This window comes from Cibotium barometz, chromosome 15 (assembly GCF_041138505.1).
Source record: "Cibotium barometz isolate CiBa-2024 chromosome 15, ASM4113850v1, whole genome shotgun sequence".
NCBI lineage: Eukaryota > Viridiplantae > Streptophyta > Polypodiopsida > Cyatheales > Cibotiaceae > Cibotium > Cibotium barometz.
In genome coordinates, this window is record NC_141060.1 from 28,559,401 (window position 1) to 28,578,743 (window position 19,343).

The 19,343-nt window shown below is 37.8% G+C and overlaps 1 protein-coding gene across 1 annotated transcript; it reads left to right on the forward strand.

Annotated features, from left to right (window-relative positions):
- Positions 1 to 10,819: 10,819 nt before the first annotated feature.
- On the forward strand, positions 10,820 to 17,508 carry LOC147631137 (oxysterol-binding protein-related protein 4B-like). Its single transcript, XM_086809482.1, has 6 exons — positions 10,820 to 11,319; positions 14,323 to 14,568; positions 14,970 to 15,066; positions 15,547 to 15,838; positions 16,525 to 16,627; positions 16,792 to 17,508. Exons 1-6 carry the CDS (start codon positions 11,155 to 11,157, stop codon positions 17,041 to 17,043), a joined length of 1,155 nt encoding a protein of 384 aa, XP_086665608.1. The 5' UTR covers positions 10,820 to 11,154; the 3' UTR covers positions 17,044 to 17,508.
- Positions 17,509 to 19,343: the final 1,835 nt, after the last annotated feature.

Sequence of the window (19,343 nt, forward strand, 5' to 3'; positions counted from 1 at the left end):
ATAAATAGGCTAGTCCTTGATGAAGGAACCTGGCCAAGACATTGTGCCCTTCATTATTGAGAGGACTTCATTGGAACATGTGGTCATCATGTCATCACTGATATTATCAATAGAAGCACTATATGCTTCTCTGCCCCTTGTTGAGAAGAACATGTCAATGGAGGAAATTAACCACATGGTCACAATACACAAGCTCACATGAATCTCTCATTTTTTTCATCTCAAATATTGGGGATGATGAGTTTGCACAAATGTTGGAGTATGTTACTCCTTTTTCCAATAAGAAACGCATTGAGAGATGTTTGGAATATGCAAAGCACGATAAAAATATTTCAGCAATAGGTCTTGAGGCAGTACTTGAACTTAAGAACAAGTGTCAATACCCTTTTCTTCAAAGTGTGCTCTTTCCAGGCTAGTTAGGGGACAAACATCAACCCCATGTTTTTAAGATGTCTACAAAGGGTCTTGGGTAGTGGATTAGAATTGGTCAATAAGATGAGACTAGGTGGTAGTTTGCAACATATGTGGGTCCATTTCAACCATGTTCACAAGGTGTCTGGATGGCCCTGACACGAGACCCTTTTTGTACTTCTTGAAGAAATAATTTAAAACTCATAAAATATATCAAAATATAAAACAAAAACTTGAATTAAATTGAAATCAAATGACATAGCATAACATAAAGAAAGGGAAATAAAATAATATCACCATCAAGACAAGATTGGGTGCAATCTCCCCCCCATGCCGTATAGCTCCACTTCCACGACATGAGTATTTAGAGAATTTTATTCATATAAATAGCCCAGGGAGCTAAGAATAGATGAGTGTACAAATTGGGCTTGCTTTTCCCACTTTTAGGATATTGCTTTACATATTTTTAATCATACCAAAATCCCTAAGGTTTGTACATATAAAAACCTTTTGCCCAAATATAATTGCTAATGGACTTTGTTACATAAAATGACTTTGTGCACATTTACACATATATATTAATCTTGTGCTCACTTGCACATTCCATTAAGCTGAATCCTGCATAAAAATTAAATTAAACATATTTTAGTATAATTATTAATTCATAAAAAATGTGATAAAATATATACCTGTAAACAGTCCTCCCGTTTAAGGAAGCAACTATCGTTAGTTGCGTAACAAAAATGTTGAGAGAACACGATTATTGATGTCATAACCTGCAAGGTAAACTCAGAGGTCCGAACATGGCCTGCAAGGTAAACTCAGAGGCACAAAGGCATGGCTCAAAGGTTCTTATGGACATGGAATACTAATCAAGAAAACTCGTGCGACACCAAAATTAGTGATCGTCACACTAATGAACATGAAACTGAAGCGTAAGAGAGTCATACCTTTTATATGTATCTGATTGCGATGATGCTCTACGATGAACATGAAACTGAAGCGTAAGAGAGTCATACCTTTTATATGTATCTGATTGCGATGATGCTCTATGATGACAAAAATGAGAAACAATGCGAATGGATTGAAATATTATTATTCTTCCAAACGTAACTAGAGTTATTTTTAATTATGACTTTATAAGAAATAGAACTTAGAGTAGTACGAATTAAAATTCTATGCATAATTATTTAAGCATGATCATTATTGTAAGAATAGGGATGAGAAACTTACTTGGAAGGTGTTTGAGTCACCGTCTAAAAGATAAAACTTACATAGAAATATTGGAAAATTTATTTACTAAGCTGTGAAGGATAGCAACTTACTTGCAAATTTCGGATAGCGTGTTAGTTTTCACCCGCAATTCGTAAGAGGTCGGAAGTTCATAGATAGCCTTAATTTAATCTGCAAGAACAAAGTCTTAACAAAAGTATGAGACATTGTTGATTTTATAAAGTTTCGAAGTTGAGCCTTGGATAATGCTTTGAATATCTTGAGTTTGCTCAATGTTGTGTTTCCTTGCAATCCGTGGTGTTGAATCCGCTTGAAGCTTTGTGTTTGAGTGATATGGGCCTCTTGTGCATATACTTTTAAGTTATAATTTTTTAAGCTTATAAAAATTTAACCTTAATCAAGGCTTGATTAAGCATAAGGATCTCTCTAGATCCACATAAGGATAAGGATCTCTCTTGATTAAGCATAAGGATCTCTCTAGATCCACATATTTTCCTCACTATTCCCTACTATACTAAATTAATAGTGATCTCATCCTCCCTCTAAACTAATTTCACCCTCATTGTTTTTTCGCAAACTTACACATTGTTCTATACTTATAAATCCTTTTTTCGACCTTAAATTTCCTACAAACATATTGTTCCATTAAAAAACATCACTATTCCTCAATATTTTACCAATATTCTTCAATATAGTAGCTCCCAATTATCTCCTTATTTCACACTATTTCCATCCATCTATTCATATTTTTCTCACACTTGATGAGTTAAAAGACTTGAATTCATAATGCATAGTCTTTACACTATCCTAAAGTGATGGAGCTATAAAAAGGTGCAAGTTCAATATAGTACCTTTTCACATCTCAAGAAGTCACACCCCTTGGTACCTACCTAGAGACCTATAAATAAAGGAGGTGGAGAGCTCATTTGACACACAAAACCCATATGTGATAGCCTCATAACCATAAGTCTATCCCATGAGCACTTGCTTTCCCTCAACATCCATTATTAACCATCATCAAATGATATGATTAGTGCTGATTCTCCTCTTAAATACATGCAAACAAAGTTAAAGTTTGAAGACAAAGCCTTGGAGAATTGAAGAACCAAAGTCAAAGTCTTAAATATGGATATCTTCAAGTAGATCAAAGTGATGAATGATTCCTTTAGAATTGTGCTAATGATGTATCAAGATGTCCAATCAATGAAATACAAAATCAAGCGGCAGGTAAACAAAAAGTACTAAAGTCCTTTGTGGTATCTTAACCAAGACTATGGAAGCTAGCAACCAAATGATTGGGAACATAAGCTAACAACTGTAATGTGGGGCCTATAGAACTTCCTATAAGCTAGCCATAGGACAAACTCGTTTTGACTTGCCTATAGAATCAAGGAAGTAATGTTTATAGGATATTTAGTGCCGAGATTGAGAATAGCTATCAAGGAAAGCCTAAGGGAGAATTCTCTAGCAAAAATATTGGTTGAATTAGAAGAGCTTGATGAGACTAGAGTAATCGCTCTACATGGCATGATCATCAAAAAGCTCTTGCATAAATAGTGGGTTTGACCACAACTTGAAATCTAAGGAGCTACAGGAAGGCAACCTAGTACTTATGTATAGGGTTGGTTCTTCCAAGTGGAAAAAAATAGAAACATTGAGGGTTAGGGCCATTCGGATTTGGTAAACTCACTCCCTAGGGTACAATCCACACTGAGACTATTGATGGCATTGAGATGCAAGGCTACATAAATGGTAGAAAACTTAAGTACTTTGGGCCTTATTAACCAAGACATGTTGGAAAAGGCACATAAAAAGAAACATGAGATAGAGGAATTGGCCATGAGATATGGTGACCGCATAGGGAAGGTAATTTATAGTGTATTTTGCAATGGTGAATTACATGACTATTGAGATTAATATAGTGTGTTTCTCATTGCGTTCAAGACAATATTAATTTTGGACATGGTGTATTAAGAATAATTTCCATTTGTGTAGATCCTTAACATTATTGATCCTAAGCATGGTGATGCATGGCCGACTAAAGTGTGGTCCTTAAAGTGGGATGTGGATAGCTTTGCAACACTGGATAAGCTAAATTTATTAGCATTGTGTGATGTACATATAGAGTCCAAAATCTCTTGGTTAGGTTTATTGGAGGTAAATAAGACAACCAAAAATATGTTTAGCCTTGTGCGCGGAGATCATATCTATAGACAGTAAGTCATGGTTTTCTATTACTTGTTGTGTTTAGTTGTTTACAATTTTTGCAAATATGTCATATGCATACTTTCCTTTGTGATGTGATTTCTTTTTTCTTTGAAGCTGGCTTCAAAAAGAGGTCACTCTTGAAAAGATTTTGCAAAGGGAAAATGTTGTCCTAAAAGATTTTGTGGATGAGCCTAATGGCCTGGTGGTGCCCAATGATTGCTTGCTCTATGATTCTTACGAGGAGATAAAGACTGAGAAAAGGAAGCAATTGTTCCCTCATGAGACAGGCCAAGACACAAGGGAAAAAAAGAGTATTGAAAAGGCAACAAAGAAGTCTGAGATAGTCCAAATGGCTACCCAGAGGTTGATTTACAGGTTGATCTTTTTTGTGAGTAGTGTTGGAAATGTTCATAAGAAAATGCTACATTCTTTTTAAATCAAAAATTAATTCTCAATCATATGTTGCTTTTCAATGTTTTCAGATATTTCATGTGCTTAAAAGAAAGGGATCACTTGGTTGTCATGCCTGTAAGAGAAAAGAAATGGTTGATTCTGGATAATGAGGCTCTATGTATGTGCCCTCAAAGTATGCATAAGTTGTCCAACTGGGAGCTGGAGATGAATCCTTGGTGGATTGACCTTGAGAAGGGTCATGTTTTGGAGAGGGAGAAGGAGTTCCATTAGCATTTCAAGCTTGGGCAGACTATTTTTGAGGTGGAGAAGGTGGTTGATAAGGCAGTGGAGAAAAAGAGACCTACACAAAGGAGAGGTTAGTTGAGTTCTTTATCAATGTAGGCATCTACTAACTATTGGTCATTGTCTTGAGTTGCTTGTTGCTTTTTTTTACATGTGTAAGACAAAGACAAAGTTGTGGAAGAGCACCCAAGGGTGGACTTGTTGGATCATGAGATAGACAAAGTTGTGGAAGAGCACCCAAGGGTGGACTTGTTGGATCATGAGATAGACATGAATATTGAGGATTCTCATGATGGTAAGTCATTTTCAACCTCTCTAGATTTGAGCTTGGAATATTCTTGTTGTTGTGTTGATAGTAGGTTATGTCAAGTTATGTTTTTTGACTTTTTGACAATCCTATCAACAAGTGCATGAATAAGGAAAGCATTTTGACTGTAAAACTTTCTTTGGGTTGTTTTTAAGAAGAGGGCCTTAATGGCAAAACAATAGGGATCATTTCTAAAACAATGACAACATATGTCTACCAGCCACATTTGCTAGTTTTGGATGTGTCATGTGGGGATGGTCCAAAGTGTTTGGTTGTTGTTGGGGATTATATTGCTATTGGCAAGGATTTTATGATTGGCGCAAAGAATGCATCTTATACTATAGTTCATGAGCACATGCAAAAATTCACACCCAAGGGTAGACAATATGCAAGGAAAGGGAGATCAGTTTCTTGGGCAGCTGATTTGATATTTTTGGACCTCCCTTTCGGTGGAGTAGTACATGGTGCAGATGACTCTAGGCCCCTGTGGGATACACTACCTGAGGACCATGTGCGGTATGGAGTTGGTTTGGCTGCATCGACCCTTGGTGATTATGGTTGGTTGTTGATTATGGCACAATGGGAGGTAATATTCCATATATTGGAAGCTTGCAAGCCTTTCCTTTTATCTTGCAATTTGTTTGATAAAAGTTATGTTATGTTTCATAGGAGAGACAGTGGGTTGGGTTGATCGCTATTGCCATGTATCGGATTTGGAGATTTGGTGCCATGTTATTATCATGCATCACTCACCCTATGGATACTATGAGATTGTCAGTTTTTGGACAGAGGTACTGTGTTTAGTGGTAGTTCCAGAGAATTTTGTTCACTATATACGATTTTTTTCATTTATTAGACTGTTGTCATTGTGTTGCAGTATACCTCTTCTATGCTCTTTGGGGTATGATTCATGTAATTTACTGCTTGGAGAGTGCACCTCTTTTCGAGGCTCTTCATATGCATCCTATATAGATTCGGTGGCATACCATTATTTGCCAGATGTATCTTGTGCTAGGGATCTGGGGTATGATTCATGTGATTTACTGCTTAGAGAGTGCGCCTCTTTTTGAGTCGCTTCATATGCATCCTATAGATTCGGTGGCATACCATTATTTGCCAGATGTATCTTGTGCTAGGGATCTCAGGGGTGTGGAGATCTATGGTGTCTTGGAGCGCAGCGTTACTTTCATTGCAAGGTATTTGGAGTTGTTATGTCATCTTGGTGGTGTTTGGGCTGTGGCACAACTCCTCTACTTAAGGTATGTTTGAAGTTGGGTCATTTATGCGTTTCGATGGACTCTCGAGGGGTTCACCTAAAAATATGTAAGTATACCACGTGAGTTCAAATAAAGGGGCATTTTATTTCAAAATTTTAAGGCAAATTTATAGAAATACATTTACAGAAGGGGTTTTTTAAATTGATTTTAAAAAAAACCCGTAAGTTCATTAAAAAAAGGGGTTATTTTATTCATAAAAAATTCACAGGTAAGGGGTTTTTAAAATACCCCTTGAACGCACGTGATACATAGGGTTTCTTAGTAGTGCACCCCCTGAGGATGGACTTTGACGAGGGTCTTCTATCTTCATACGTAAAACCATTTCTTCTACCTAAGAGGTAAGGAGGCTAGGGGGAGGCTAGGGGTTCACATGATTGGGATGATGATATTGATGAGCGTGTGGGATAGAATCCATATGAGTAGTGAGCATCTTGACCTTATTCAGTGCTACATTGATGACTATTTATTTGGGTTTCTTTTTTGATGTGTTTGAGACTATTGTTACTCTATTTTGATATGGATTTAGTGGTGTTTTACAATAGGTCAATGCTTGAGGATCCAAGTTTGTGATTTTGGTTCCCTTTGTGCATATGTTTTAAGAATAGAACATTCAAGTTTGATCTTCAAGACACATATATACTTAAACATGTGAATTTGTAAAAACTAAACAATTTTTATTCTTTATTTTCATGAAAAGTGTTTTGCTAGTGTATGTCGAAGCAATGGCAAAAGAACCATGGCTGGAGACGCATGTTTTGAGAAGGACCATACAAAACGACGTCACGCTCATCATGTTTTTATAGACGATAAGTGTGACTTAACTTGATTTTTTATGGTGTATGTAGTGGACAACAATGCAACACATGGTTTTGGTGTTTTTTTTACGAGCCATGATTGATGATTTTGTTTCAGTCTTATTTAATGCAGATATTGTTGAGCTCTACATTTTTGGACCCCATTGAGAGTGGGTCATGTTCTCCATGCAATTACAAAAATGTGGTTGGTGTGGTATTTAAAATTTTTATGGTGATTGACATTATCTTCATATGTATTTCAATCATAGAAAATATGTTGCTTCAATCAAAGATTATCCTACATGTGAATGGAAAATAATGTAATTGCTTATGTCTTGTGCTCATTTGATTGGCGAAAAGTGTTGCATTGTTTTCTAGGTACATTTTTGTTTTAAAAGTTTTTCAAGTTAATTCCAAATTTTTGGGGTTTGTTGCCAAGTTTTGCTCCAATTTTAAACTAGCTCGGAAAAGGTTTCTCGGTGTTTGGTAAGACTTTGCATATAGCAAGTGGCGCTCCGTTTTTCAAACGGTTTTGTCACATAACCATTAGCCAATGAAACTATGTACTTATGGTCACTCTTGGTCTCAGGTAGCTTCAAATTTTTGACTAGCAACGTAGTTAAGAAAGTTGTATGTGGCTCCATCGTTAATCATAATGGTGACTCTACGGCCATACCAATCCTACCATATAAATGAACCAAATCGTATGGCTTGAAAGATGGTTACCACATAGCCTATGAACACAACAAGCATGAGGGATGTGCATCTGGCAAACTACCACCTCTCTAAACTCTATAGATCATAGAGGTGACACGTGCATCGTATAAAATTTTCGAGAGGATTTGGCATCTCTAGACCTGCCTCTAGCTCCAGTACCCAGCTTGGGACAAGCCGCCTTACTATGCCTGCCTCTCAAAGTAGTGAAAACACATATTTTCTTTCTTTGATTTCTCATACTACTACTGCTTTTGGAGTTTCATAGGGTTTTTCTCTCTATTTTTGTGGTTTTTTAGACCAACGTTCTCCTTGCTCACCTTGACCATAATTTTCTTTCAAATTTTGAATCCCCACTCTCGTCTATCATCTACCTAGGACCAGATTTTGGCCATCAAGATATATTATTGAATATCTGAGCATATTTTATTGCCTTATCGAAATCCTTAGGCTCCTTAGGTTGTACATAACTCTCATAATCTTGGCCAGGACCTCACATGTACCCATAAAGAGTTTGGAATTCATCACTTCGCTTTAACTTCACCAGTATTTCCCAATAATTCAAGATATGTTATTGGGTGAGAAAAATGCCACACATAGAGCATTTATCCCACTCATGACAAGACCTCTCAAGGTCATCAACAACTGGTATAAACTCTTTATTAAGAAATGTTGTCTTGAACTCTACCCAAGTACGAGGGCATCTAGTGCTATTGGCCAAACTCATCCACCATTTATATGCTTTGCCTGTCAAGGGACAAGATTGCCAATGGGCCTCACATCCTATGGCGTGTGCTTGAGGTTATGTAAGTTTGACCACTTTTGTAAGAAAATGTTGATTGTGTCTTTGTTGTGTTTCTTTTTCTAAGCTCAGCGCTTTGTGATTCTTGAAGATCCCAACAGACACTATGGACTGCTTGGTAGGCTCTACGGGCTGTCGCCGCCTGCCGATGGAAGTCCCAACCTCCTACTGAGAGAAGAAGTAAATTGTTCTCTTCTCTACTCAGGCGCAGGAGACATAATAGTAGCAATAGCTTGGCAGGATCTTCAGACTGTTGCCGCCCTGATGGAAGCCCCAACCTCCTACTGAGAAGAAGTAAATTGTACTCTTCTCTACTCGGGTGCAAGAGGCGTAACACTAGCAATAGTAGTGGCTAAATGATGGTACAAACTCCTAAGGATAATCAAAATTTCATTTTGATTTTGTTCTATGGTTTGGGTCCTAGCAAAGAGTTGCAAAATGGACTCGTGTGACACCTACTCCAAGACAACGTCGAATCGAGCATCAGAATCTGTATCGCCGAACTTTTCCTCATTAAGGAGGTCATCATCTGTTGCCCAGGTCCAACAGTGTATTGTTACAGACTTGTCGACTATCAGTGAGTTGTTTTCAGTCTCTGTGCGTGGACGGAACCATGGGTTTGTCTATGGACAAGGACGTGGCCACAGGGACGTGCTGCGTACACCACTCGGCTCCTACATGCCAAGTCGTGAGGTAGACGGAGGACGAATGACCTCCGTTTGGTGTGCAAAGATAGTATGTAGGCAAGCTTGGCCTGTGTAAGGCCGAAAACAAGCGATAACACAATAACCTTGCTCGAAGCCATCGATTTTAATAAATAAAAATGGTAAAAAATTATACAAACATAAATGCAAAAAACTTTACAGAATGCGCAAATGGAACCAACAACCTCATATGTCCCGGAGTGTGCTAGCTAAGTCGATGACACCATCAAAACTGTGGCATGACTCAAGATGCCCCCACCGAAATCTTATCTCATTTTTGGAGCAAGGTCACACACGGAGTTGTTGAAGAGAGAAGGCCTATTCGAATGCAGCTCTGATACCAATGTTACATTGCCCATAGGAAACCACCATAGCCACCTAGATGAGGAAGGAGAGGAGGGATCTTGTTCACCACCTAGCCTTAGAGGAGTGTAGACAAGCATCTACATTATCGAGCTTATGTAGTGGCCTACCTACCCACACTTGCCTAACCGCTTGTGATCCTGTGACACCAGCGTCTCACCCCTAAACCTCGGACACCCTTGCCGATCGCACTTTGATGAATCAGGCTCCATGTCCAGTCAAGCCCTACGTAGTCGGTTATAAGCTATGTGACAATGACACACTAATGTGTCACTACATATGGAATAGTTTGACTATTGGCTTAGAATAGTGTAACTATAAGGAAGATTATAGGGGAGTTTGAAATATAGAGAAGATTTATAGTAAAGATTATGGACTATATAGGGAAGGTTTAGACTGAAGATAATGGACTATCTTGGATAGTATAGTGAGTTTATGAGGGAAATAGGGAGTAAAATATTTCAGAAAGAGACTTGCCCAAGGGGTTGATGTGACAGAATTGATGTATGTGTATATAAGTGTTGGTTTGTATATTATGTTAATAAAATGAATGATGGTGTTGTGGTGCAGCTGATTCAAACCCTATAGTCTGGGATTTGATGATCTGACTTTTGGCTAAGGAGACTTTTGTACATACTAGGTTTTCCTAAGAAATGCTATCATGTGGCAGGGTTGTAAAGGTCCAAAGACCAAAAGATGGTATTTGAAAGAGAAGCAGCCAGTCTATACATTTGTTGCCTTCATTGAGAATCCTTCGGGGGTAGAAGACCGGTGGTAAAAGTATGGACTAAAGGAGAGTATGTGGAGAAGCAATCCCCAAAAGGTTGCGCCACAGAGGCTATGATTTCTGCTTGTATGCAACTAGGTTATCAAATTTGTTGGGAGCAATTCTCCTTTGTTTGGGAGGATGAGAGGTGGGATCTGGTATAGGCAGTTTGTTAAACAGTGAAATGGTGGGAGTTTAGGAAATGATATATATTTCCCAAAAAAGAAAAGGAAAGGTTTAGTGGAGCAATGTCGTCTAAATTCAAGGGATTTGTGTGGGAATGCTATGAAAGTCAAATTAATGATGAAGTTAACTGTCTTGGGGAGAGATGAGTGGAGAGTCACACCATGGGCAATATAAATATGGACTTGGGGACACCGAGGTGGAGAGTCACACGATGGGCAATATGAACACAAATTTTACAATGTCATACAAATTGGAAAACGATAAGGTATGGGTTGACCGCGATGGTGGAAAAATGTAACCGAAGGTGGAAAAATGGTTCATGCGGACATTACATACACGGAGGGGCCCTTTAGAAAGTAGAGACAAAAGAAAAGGAAGCACTCGGTTTCTCCTTCTCCTTTGCAACAAATTGAAGCAAGATATTTGCTTGCTGCACGGTATGACATGACCTTGTATGGCTAAGAGAGAGCACTAGAAAGGCCGGCCAAAGATGGGCTAGACAGCTATATAAAGGCAAGCAGTTGGCATTGGTTTCATCGAATTTAGCAAGGCTGGAAGGATTGAGGAGTGCGATTAGTTCAGAAAGAGTAGCTTCTGAGTGACTGCAGCTGGCATTGGTTTGATCAAAATAAGCAAGGTTGGAAGGATTAAGGAGTGCGATTAAGTAGCTTCTGAGTGACTGCAGTGGCATAAATGGATTTAATTAGTGTCGACCAGCTGGTGATTTCGCCCCCGCTTGCCTTGGACCCAAAGCCTGGCGACGGCGCTGCACCTTCTGAAAAGCAGAAAAACTTGCTCTCACGACTGATTGATCTCTTCAAGAGTGTGAGGCCCGGATCGGATGTCACGAAGTTCCAAGTAAGCAAGCATTTTCCATCTGGTTTTTTCTTCACAGGAAAGTAGTAAACGTTTCTATCCTGCCGCCCTTTTTTCCTTCTTCTTTTTTTCCGCCGAATCTTATTATTCATATTTTGTGCTCATAATGAATGCAAAAGTTCTGGGTTCTTTCACTGTGTAGAAGGCTAAGTGGAAATGAAATTGGGGAAAGAAGAAGAACTCAAATACTAAATTTGAAGAAAAATGAAATACTGTTTGTCTAAAAGCCAAAAAAAAAAAGGTGAGGAGGAAATATTAAATATTATAAACAAAAGAGAAGAATTCCTAAGAGTCCAGCTCCAGCGGCCATAGCCTGTGTGTGTGGGGGTGGGTGAGAGAGAGAGAGAGAAAACATCCGAGAAGGAAGAAAAGAGAACAAACGTGGAAGGGAAAGCAACATGCTACCATAGATTCCTCTTCTGAGAATTTCAATTATGAGAAAAACTTGGTCCATTTTTTTAATCCGGGAGTGCGTGCTGTGTGTATTGTCGCTGACGTGTGTAGCCCCTAACTTGGGTTCTCATCGTGGAACGTATTAGTTTTACCAACTAAGCCACACGCCTGTTGGCTTGGTCCGAAATTCTAATATATCACCTTTTTACAAACGATTTGTAGTTTTATCATCCAGTCCCAAAGTTTTTCTTGGTGGTGCATTAATGAGATTATAGGAATATGATGCAAAATTACTAAGATCAACACCCTTTAAAAAAGAAAAAGAAAAAGAAAAAGTGAGTGTGATTAGGTTTTCATATTGACTTGTGTAGGTTGGGAAATCTAGGGATGGGTAAAAGATCACGCTCAAGAATAAGGAGTTACTTGTTTACGTTTTTTTTATTAAACAACTATTAGTGCTTAATAAGTACGAGTGGGCGAGACTCGCCTTCGACAGGTCGATTGTTAACCGGTGTTATATACACACACACACACATATATGTATATATATATGTATGTATGTATGTATGTATACATATATTTATATGTATATATATGTGTATGCGTATACATATACATATTCATATATATATATGTATATGTACACACACACACACACACACATGCATATATGTATATACATACATACACACATAAATATTTTTTATAATATATATTTAATTATTATAAATTTAATATAATAAAACACGCACACTCACGCATGTGCACACGCACATATACACAGTATATATATATATATTCTAAATATATATGTATTTAAATAATAAACATAAAAATTATATATATATATATACGTATTATGTATGTATGTATGTATATATGTGTGTGTATTTGAATATTCTCTCTCTCTCTCTCTCTCTCTCTCTCTCTCTCTCTCTCTCCGCTATACATATATACAGATTATACTCTTTATATAATCTACACACACACACCCACACATACATATACACACACACACACATATGAACGTGTGCATTTGCGAATGCATATGTGTGTGCATGCATGTAAATTTTTTATGTGGACATTTTTGTGTCTGTGTGTGCACATGCACGTGCATATGTCTGTGAGATTGTGTGCATGTACACATGCAAATGTGTGTGTGCATGTGCATCTATGTATGCATGTGTGCCTATCGATGTGTGTGTACGTGTATTTGTGTATTTCAGTGTGTGTATGTGTGTATATATATATAAGTTTATACGTATGTATGTGTATGTATGAGGTTAAGTAAGTGTGTGCGTGTAAGTGTGCATATTTGTGTATGTGCACGTGCGTGCGAGTGTGTGTGCATGTGTTTTTTTGTGTTCGTGTGTGTTTTTTGTGTGCATGTGTGTGTGTGGTGCGTCGTGTGCATGCACATGCATGTGTTTATGTTGGCATACATATAGATCTATTTATATATACATATATGCATACCTATAAATATATATATATATATATATATATGTTTGTGTGTGTGTGGTGTGTGTTCTCTCTCTCACACACGTGCACATAATATAATATTGTGTGTGTGTGTTTGTGCATCTATGTGTGCTAGGGAAAATAAATGAGCAAATGAGAAACTCTCTAATATGTGTGTGTGTGTGTGTTTATATATATATAACTCATTCAATGAGCAAATGACTTGATGGTGAAAATTAATTGTGAGTCACAATGCATCTAGGCTTGTGGAAAAGAACGTTCCTTCTTAAAAGTTCAAAAATGTGAAACTCTCATATACATACATATATACTTTTATATATATATACTCATTCAATGAGCAAATGACTTGATGGTGACAACTAATTGTGAGTCCCAATGCATTTAGGCATGTGTAAAAATACGTATAAAAATTAAAAAATTTCTCCTTTCTCCTTTATGTGAAAGATCTCTCCTTCTCTTGCCAAGTGGGGCTCTCCTTTGCTTGCCACATGGTAGGTTACAAGTAATATATTTATAGATAATTGATTTTAAAATAATAATAATGTGTACTTGATTTTAGTACATATAATTTGAAAAATGAAAACAAAGACCGCTTACACTTATCAACTTGTTTTTTTTTTAACATGTCCTCCTAATCTACCTATGCACTTTTTAAAATGAAAACAATACTTATCAACTTGTTTTTTTTAAAACATGTCCTCCTAATCTACCTATGCACTTTTTAAAATGAAAACAATACTTATCAACTTGTTTTTTTTAACATGTTGTCCTAATCTACCTATGTACTTTTTAAAATGAAAACAATGACCGTTCACACTTATCAACTTGTATTTTTTTTACATGTTGTCCTAATCTACCTAATCACTTTTTTTGAGCCCTAACACAATGCATATTTTTTAGAGCTCTAACGTGTTGTCCTAATCTACCTATGCACTTTTTTAGAGCCCTAACATAATGTATATTTTTTAGAGTCCTAGCATAATGTGCATTTCAAATTCATGGTTATATCTTCTCCCTTTGAAGGTACCCCCCCCCTCCCCTCCTTTCTTCCCTCTCCTCTCTCTCTCAAATTTGAAGATGGGGATGATGATGATCTTTCTCTTGTTTTAGGTGCCAATTCAATTGAACATGCCAAAGTCCCAGCTACAGATGTATGGAGAGAGTGTATATTGTTGTGGCCATGACTTGTTGGGTACTTGTGCAAGGGGACCCACCCCTTTACAACGTTTCTTGCGAGTGGTGGCATGGCACATCTCAACCACGAGGCTTGCTCCTTTTGCTCAGGCCCCTTTCAACCCGATCTTGGGAGAGACCCATCATGTGTCATGTGGAAACCTCAACGTCTTACTAGAGCAGGTTCTCCACACTAAGTTTTGTAATAAATTTGTATGCATGCATGTGCACATGCACAAGAGGGTGAAGAACATGCATAGTGTGTGTGTGTGTGTGTGTGTGTGTGTGTGTGTGTGTGTGTCTCTTTAGTAAAATTATATGGCTTCGCATATAGATGTTTAAGTGTTACATGTATATTCAATATGAATACCATACATTTGTATCCTTCTTTGCTCACATTCTTGTGGCCAGCATGTAAATGTCCATGCATGCATGCACTTGAGTGTCCATAATATATGGTATATGGTACACATTTACTATACACAAGCTTTTCTATATTATTATAACATACATACATGCTAATCAAGATACAAAATGGGTTTGCCATTGCGAAAATGATTAATACAAAGAATTTGAACTCGCAGGTTTCTCATCACCCACCTATAACTGCCATGTATGCAACAAATGAGGTCGAAAATCTTCGATTACAATGGTGGCACAATGCATGCCCACGGTTTTATGGTAAGGCTACTCAATCTCATGTAATAATTAAAAATTGGTTCTATTAGACTTTTGATTTTGAATTGCAATAGCTTTTTAGCGTTTCGTAAAATTCCAAGAGTTGCTTTTTTCATGTTGACATTAAGATCCTAACATGGGTCATCAATTGTGTAAAAAACAAAAAACAAATGTTATGTACTACTAATTCAAATAATTCCCTTTCGTATGTCTTATCGTTTAATTATGATGTGATCTAGATATTGTGAGTGTTTTGGTCCAATAGATGGTGGGAATCATTCCTCATGTGGGTTCCAATAAATGAGGTTATTCCATCTCTATATTATCTTAAGGAAGAGTTTCACAAAGCTTCCCAACTAGTTTTTATATGGGGGAAAAGTAAACTGTGACTAAGTTATTTTTCCATAATGATAGCAATGTAAGCATGTCTAATATCATATGGAGGGTACTTTTGGTTCATGATTATTAGTTATGATGTATTAGGGAACAAGGTGGAGGTGACCATCCAAGGGAAGAGATACTTATGGCTTGATTTGCACAAAGAGACTTATGAGATGACATGCCCAAAGCTCTTGATTCGACTTTTTCCCGCACCTGGAAATGAATGGGTGGGAAACACAATGGTCAAGTGCAGCTCTTCTGGCCTTGAAGCCACTTTATGTTTTAAAGGGAAACCGTTCTTTGGCTTAAGAGGAACTTTGGGTCAGATAAGTGGACAAATCCTTGACACCACCAACAATACATTGCTTTATGAGCTCAGTGGCGGTTGGAACAGGTAGGCTATATGCCTTTCCATTTATTATCAAAGAGTTTGAATTTTGTTTTAAATTCATGAAGGGAAATTCAAAGCTAGCTGCTACCTTGATTAATGAAGGTTTATTTGTGTAGATATTAGCAAGAAAAGGCTATGATTAGTGAAGGGAAATGGAGGTTTTATTCTTTAGAAAAAAAGAATCTATAACAAGATGAACAAGATAAATATAATTCAAGAGTTTACATGAAATTAAAGTAGGTTTTACTATGAAGGGAGAATCATTCTCTATCTCATAAGACTTATGATTCATGCATGCCTAGCCCCTTGAAACATACCTTTGCATATACATAAGATGTAGGATTATTATATGTACTAATACAATTCGATATGATATTTCTTATCAATTACATGCCCATAGGTTTTGATATCTGACAACCCTTCACTTTGTATATGTCATTTTTCAAAGCTTAGAACCCCACATTATGCACTCATTTATAACATTGGTATGCCATTGAGTAAAGCCATCTTGCTTATAATAGCCTTTAAAAAGAAAACTTTAAGAGTCAAATCTAAACAAATCGATGGTCTTGTGTAAAGGAATCATTTAAACCCTTAGAAAAAGAATCTAAAACTACATATAAATTAGGGAAGGATTTTAGGGGGATATTCAATCCATGTGAGGATAAATCTTGTATTGCATTGTGTAGAGTGGTAATGATGAAGGAGGTAAAAACAGGGGAGACAAGTGTTTTGTTTGATGCTCAAACTTCTCTTACCAACTTGAAGGCTCCTCTGGTGAAAAATATAAATGTGAGATTCCTTAACACTCTCCCTTTCTATCCTTTTACACACTCTTGAAATAGAGGACAATAAGCCTATTGTGTTCAATTATGTTTAAAGGTTTTTCAATTCAAGCATCATAAATTTTAACAATGCATGTAAACATGTGGCTTGCAATTGCATGTATTGTGTAGGATCTAAAGGAGACAGAGTCTATAGTGGTGTGGAGAGCAGCGATGGATGGTTTGGTGAGGAGGGATTGGGAGGCTGCTAGGAAGGCTAAGAATGACTTGGAGGAGAGGCAAAGGGCCCTAGCCAAGAAACAAAAGAAAGAGGGTAAGCCTTGGACTCCCAAGCACTTTGAGCTAGATGGTGAAAATTGGCAATGGTGCCACATAGGGCAATCAGTAAATCAAGCTCCGTTACTGGTCTCATTGAACCCTTAGATCTCTCTTTAGTCCTTGGACCAACTTAAGCCGACACTCATCACTACCACACATACACATACACAAGTTAGTCCTTGGACCAACTTAAGCCAATACTCATCACAACCACACACACACAAGTTGACTATAAAAATGGCTTCTCAAGTGCATGGGTGAATGTGCTACCCTAAAAGCAACTAGATGCAATCTCTATGGATGTTAAGTAGTGGAAATTGCAAGATAGATTTTGCTATTATACTTGCTTATTTTGCATGCTTAAGAGAGTAGGTTTAGCAACATGGCATCTAAAAGAACATGTATGATTACTTGGAATATTTGCAAGCTCAATGTAAATGCATTCAAGGTACCTGCCATTTATCCTTGTATTTGTAAGATTTACCAAATGACATGCCCACAATCAGTACACAAGTACTTACTGTAAAGCCTTTTCATAATTACTCCAAAAAAAAGAGAGCAATGTGATCATGTAAAGCCTCTCTTGTTCTCGCATATTTCTCATGAGTATGCATTGGCAAATGACATATGTCACAGTGGTGTAGATGGAAAATGGCTTTTGTCACAGTGGTGTAGATGACTTGGGGTAAAGTACCATGGGGTGACACCTTATTTACTAGGTTGTAGTACACGAGAAAATTTATGGTTAATGTATCTCTCTAATGTTTAAAATTTTCTTGGAACACTTAATTTTAATAGCCCTTACAAAGGATAAGGACCAAGTATGTTCAAAAATAATTAATTGGAACTCTTGCAATACTATTGGCATGACTTATGGTCTGAAGCACCACATGGATTTTCAATACTAGATGTAATGTTATGTGCGCACTCTTGTGTATTATTGAACATTAATCTTTAAATAGTGGCAAGGGTTTTAACTTTCCAAATGTTAAGAATGGGTAGCTTATAAGTTAGAATATTTAAAGTCATAGGGAGCTTGTGGGATAGGAATCAACATTTAACATGTAAAACTTGCCAAGGATTGCATACCCTTGCTATGATGTTTTAAGGGTCATTGAGCTGACACCTTACCTTGCTCTTAACAAGGTGCTTTAGGGCTGTTGGTGACATCTTGCCTTGCTCTTGGCTTTATATTTTGGCTTAATATGGAGCTTTCTTACTTAGTATTAATTGGGTTTGTGCTAGGAAACAATGTATTTTTGCATCTCCTAGCCTTAGTATCCTTGCGGTTCCATTAAGCCAATCTCTTAAGAGGTGGTGTTCAGCTAGACATTGCTCAGGCACTACAAGGTCTTACCATCTCATGGATCACATGGAGGGTGACCTTGTAGATCTTTAGGATACACTAGTAGGCAACCCGTGCTTCGCACATCTTTTGAGACTCCAAATTCAAATTCTACCCAAACCTCTTCAAACCTCCTCTTCCTCTTCCCGAACCTCCAAATTCTTGCCACGTGGCAGCTTTGTGAAACTCTTCCTTAAGATAATATAGAGATGAAAGCATAAAAGGGTTCTAGCAAGGTTTGAAGGTTCATTCTAACTAGGTGACATTGACAAAAAAGATCATGATGCTTAGAAGATATCCTCGAGTGAGAAAGTGAGTGATTAGGGTTTGTCAGAGCTCCCTCGCGTCACATGAGCATAGGAGAGTGTAGTATGGAAAAGCCCTCTACACAGGCCATGATGAGCGGGGTCTCTTCTACAGGACCAAGGGGGTCACCACCATGATGAGAGGGTCCCCTTTTTCAACCCAACTTGGGGACAAGGCATGGACCCTTCTGTGGGCGTCCCACCAGGACTACAACTCTCTATGTACCAGGCCTCGAGGCCTTGATCCCATTCCCACAACATCAGTATAGCGGACTCCAGCAACATGGAATCTCGAAAAAGGGGAACAGCCTCTCGCAGTCACTTGTTAGACAAGGATCAACTCAGAGCTCTTAACCTACTGATGGCAAAGGATTCGCTTTTGTCGGAAGCAAAATTGGAGGAAAAAGTGGAGGTGGAGACAGCAAAAACCCTTTTGAGATGCAACTCGAGGAAACCACAAACAAGGAAACATTCTCTCTATTTCTAATCTCCTGAAAACATGGTGAGACATTTGAAAATAGATTACCAAGGTCGGGACCTCATAGGACAGGTTTTTGGCTTTGGCCATGTCAGAATGCACAACGGAAATGAAGACAACTGCTGTAGAGAGCAAAACGCAGATGAAAGAGAGAGAGAGAGAGAAGCTGTGTAACTCTGCTATATACACCAAAGAAAATCCCGGAATGACAAGTGAGAAGTGTGGGGGCAAGGGGGCCATTTTATATGGCCTCAGGCTGCTGGTCGGCCAGCCTAAA

Excerpts from the sequence above, each read along its gene's own strand:
- LOC147631137 (XM_086809482.1), top strand. The coding sequence starts at position 11,155 with ATGGATTTAATTAGTGTCGACCAGCTGGTGATTTCGCCCCCGCTTGCC. Across the intron at positions 11,320-14,322 it reads CGGATGTCACGAAGTTCCAA|GTGCCAATTCAATTGAACAT; the intron begins GTAAGCAAGCAT and ends CTCTTGTTTTAG. Across the intron at positions 16,628-16,791 it reads CTCTGGTGAAAAATATAAAT|GATCTAAAGGAGACAGAGTC; the intron begins GTGAGATTCCTT and ends TGTATTGTGTAG.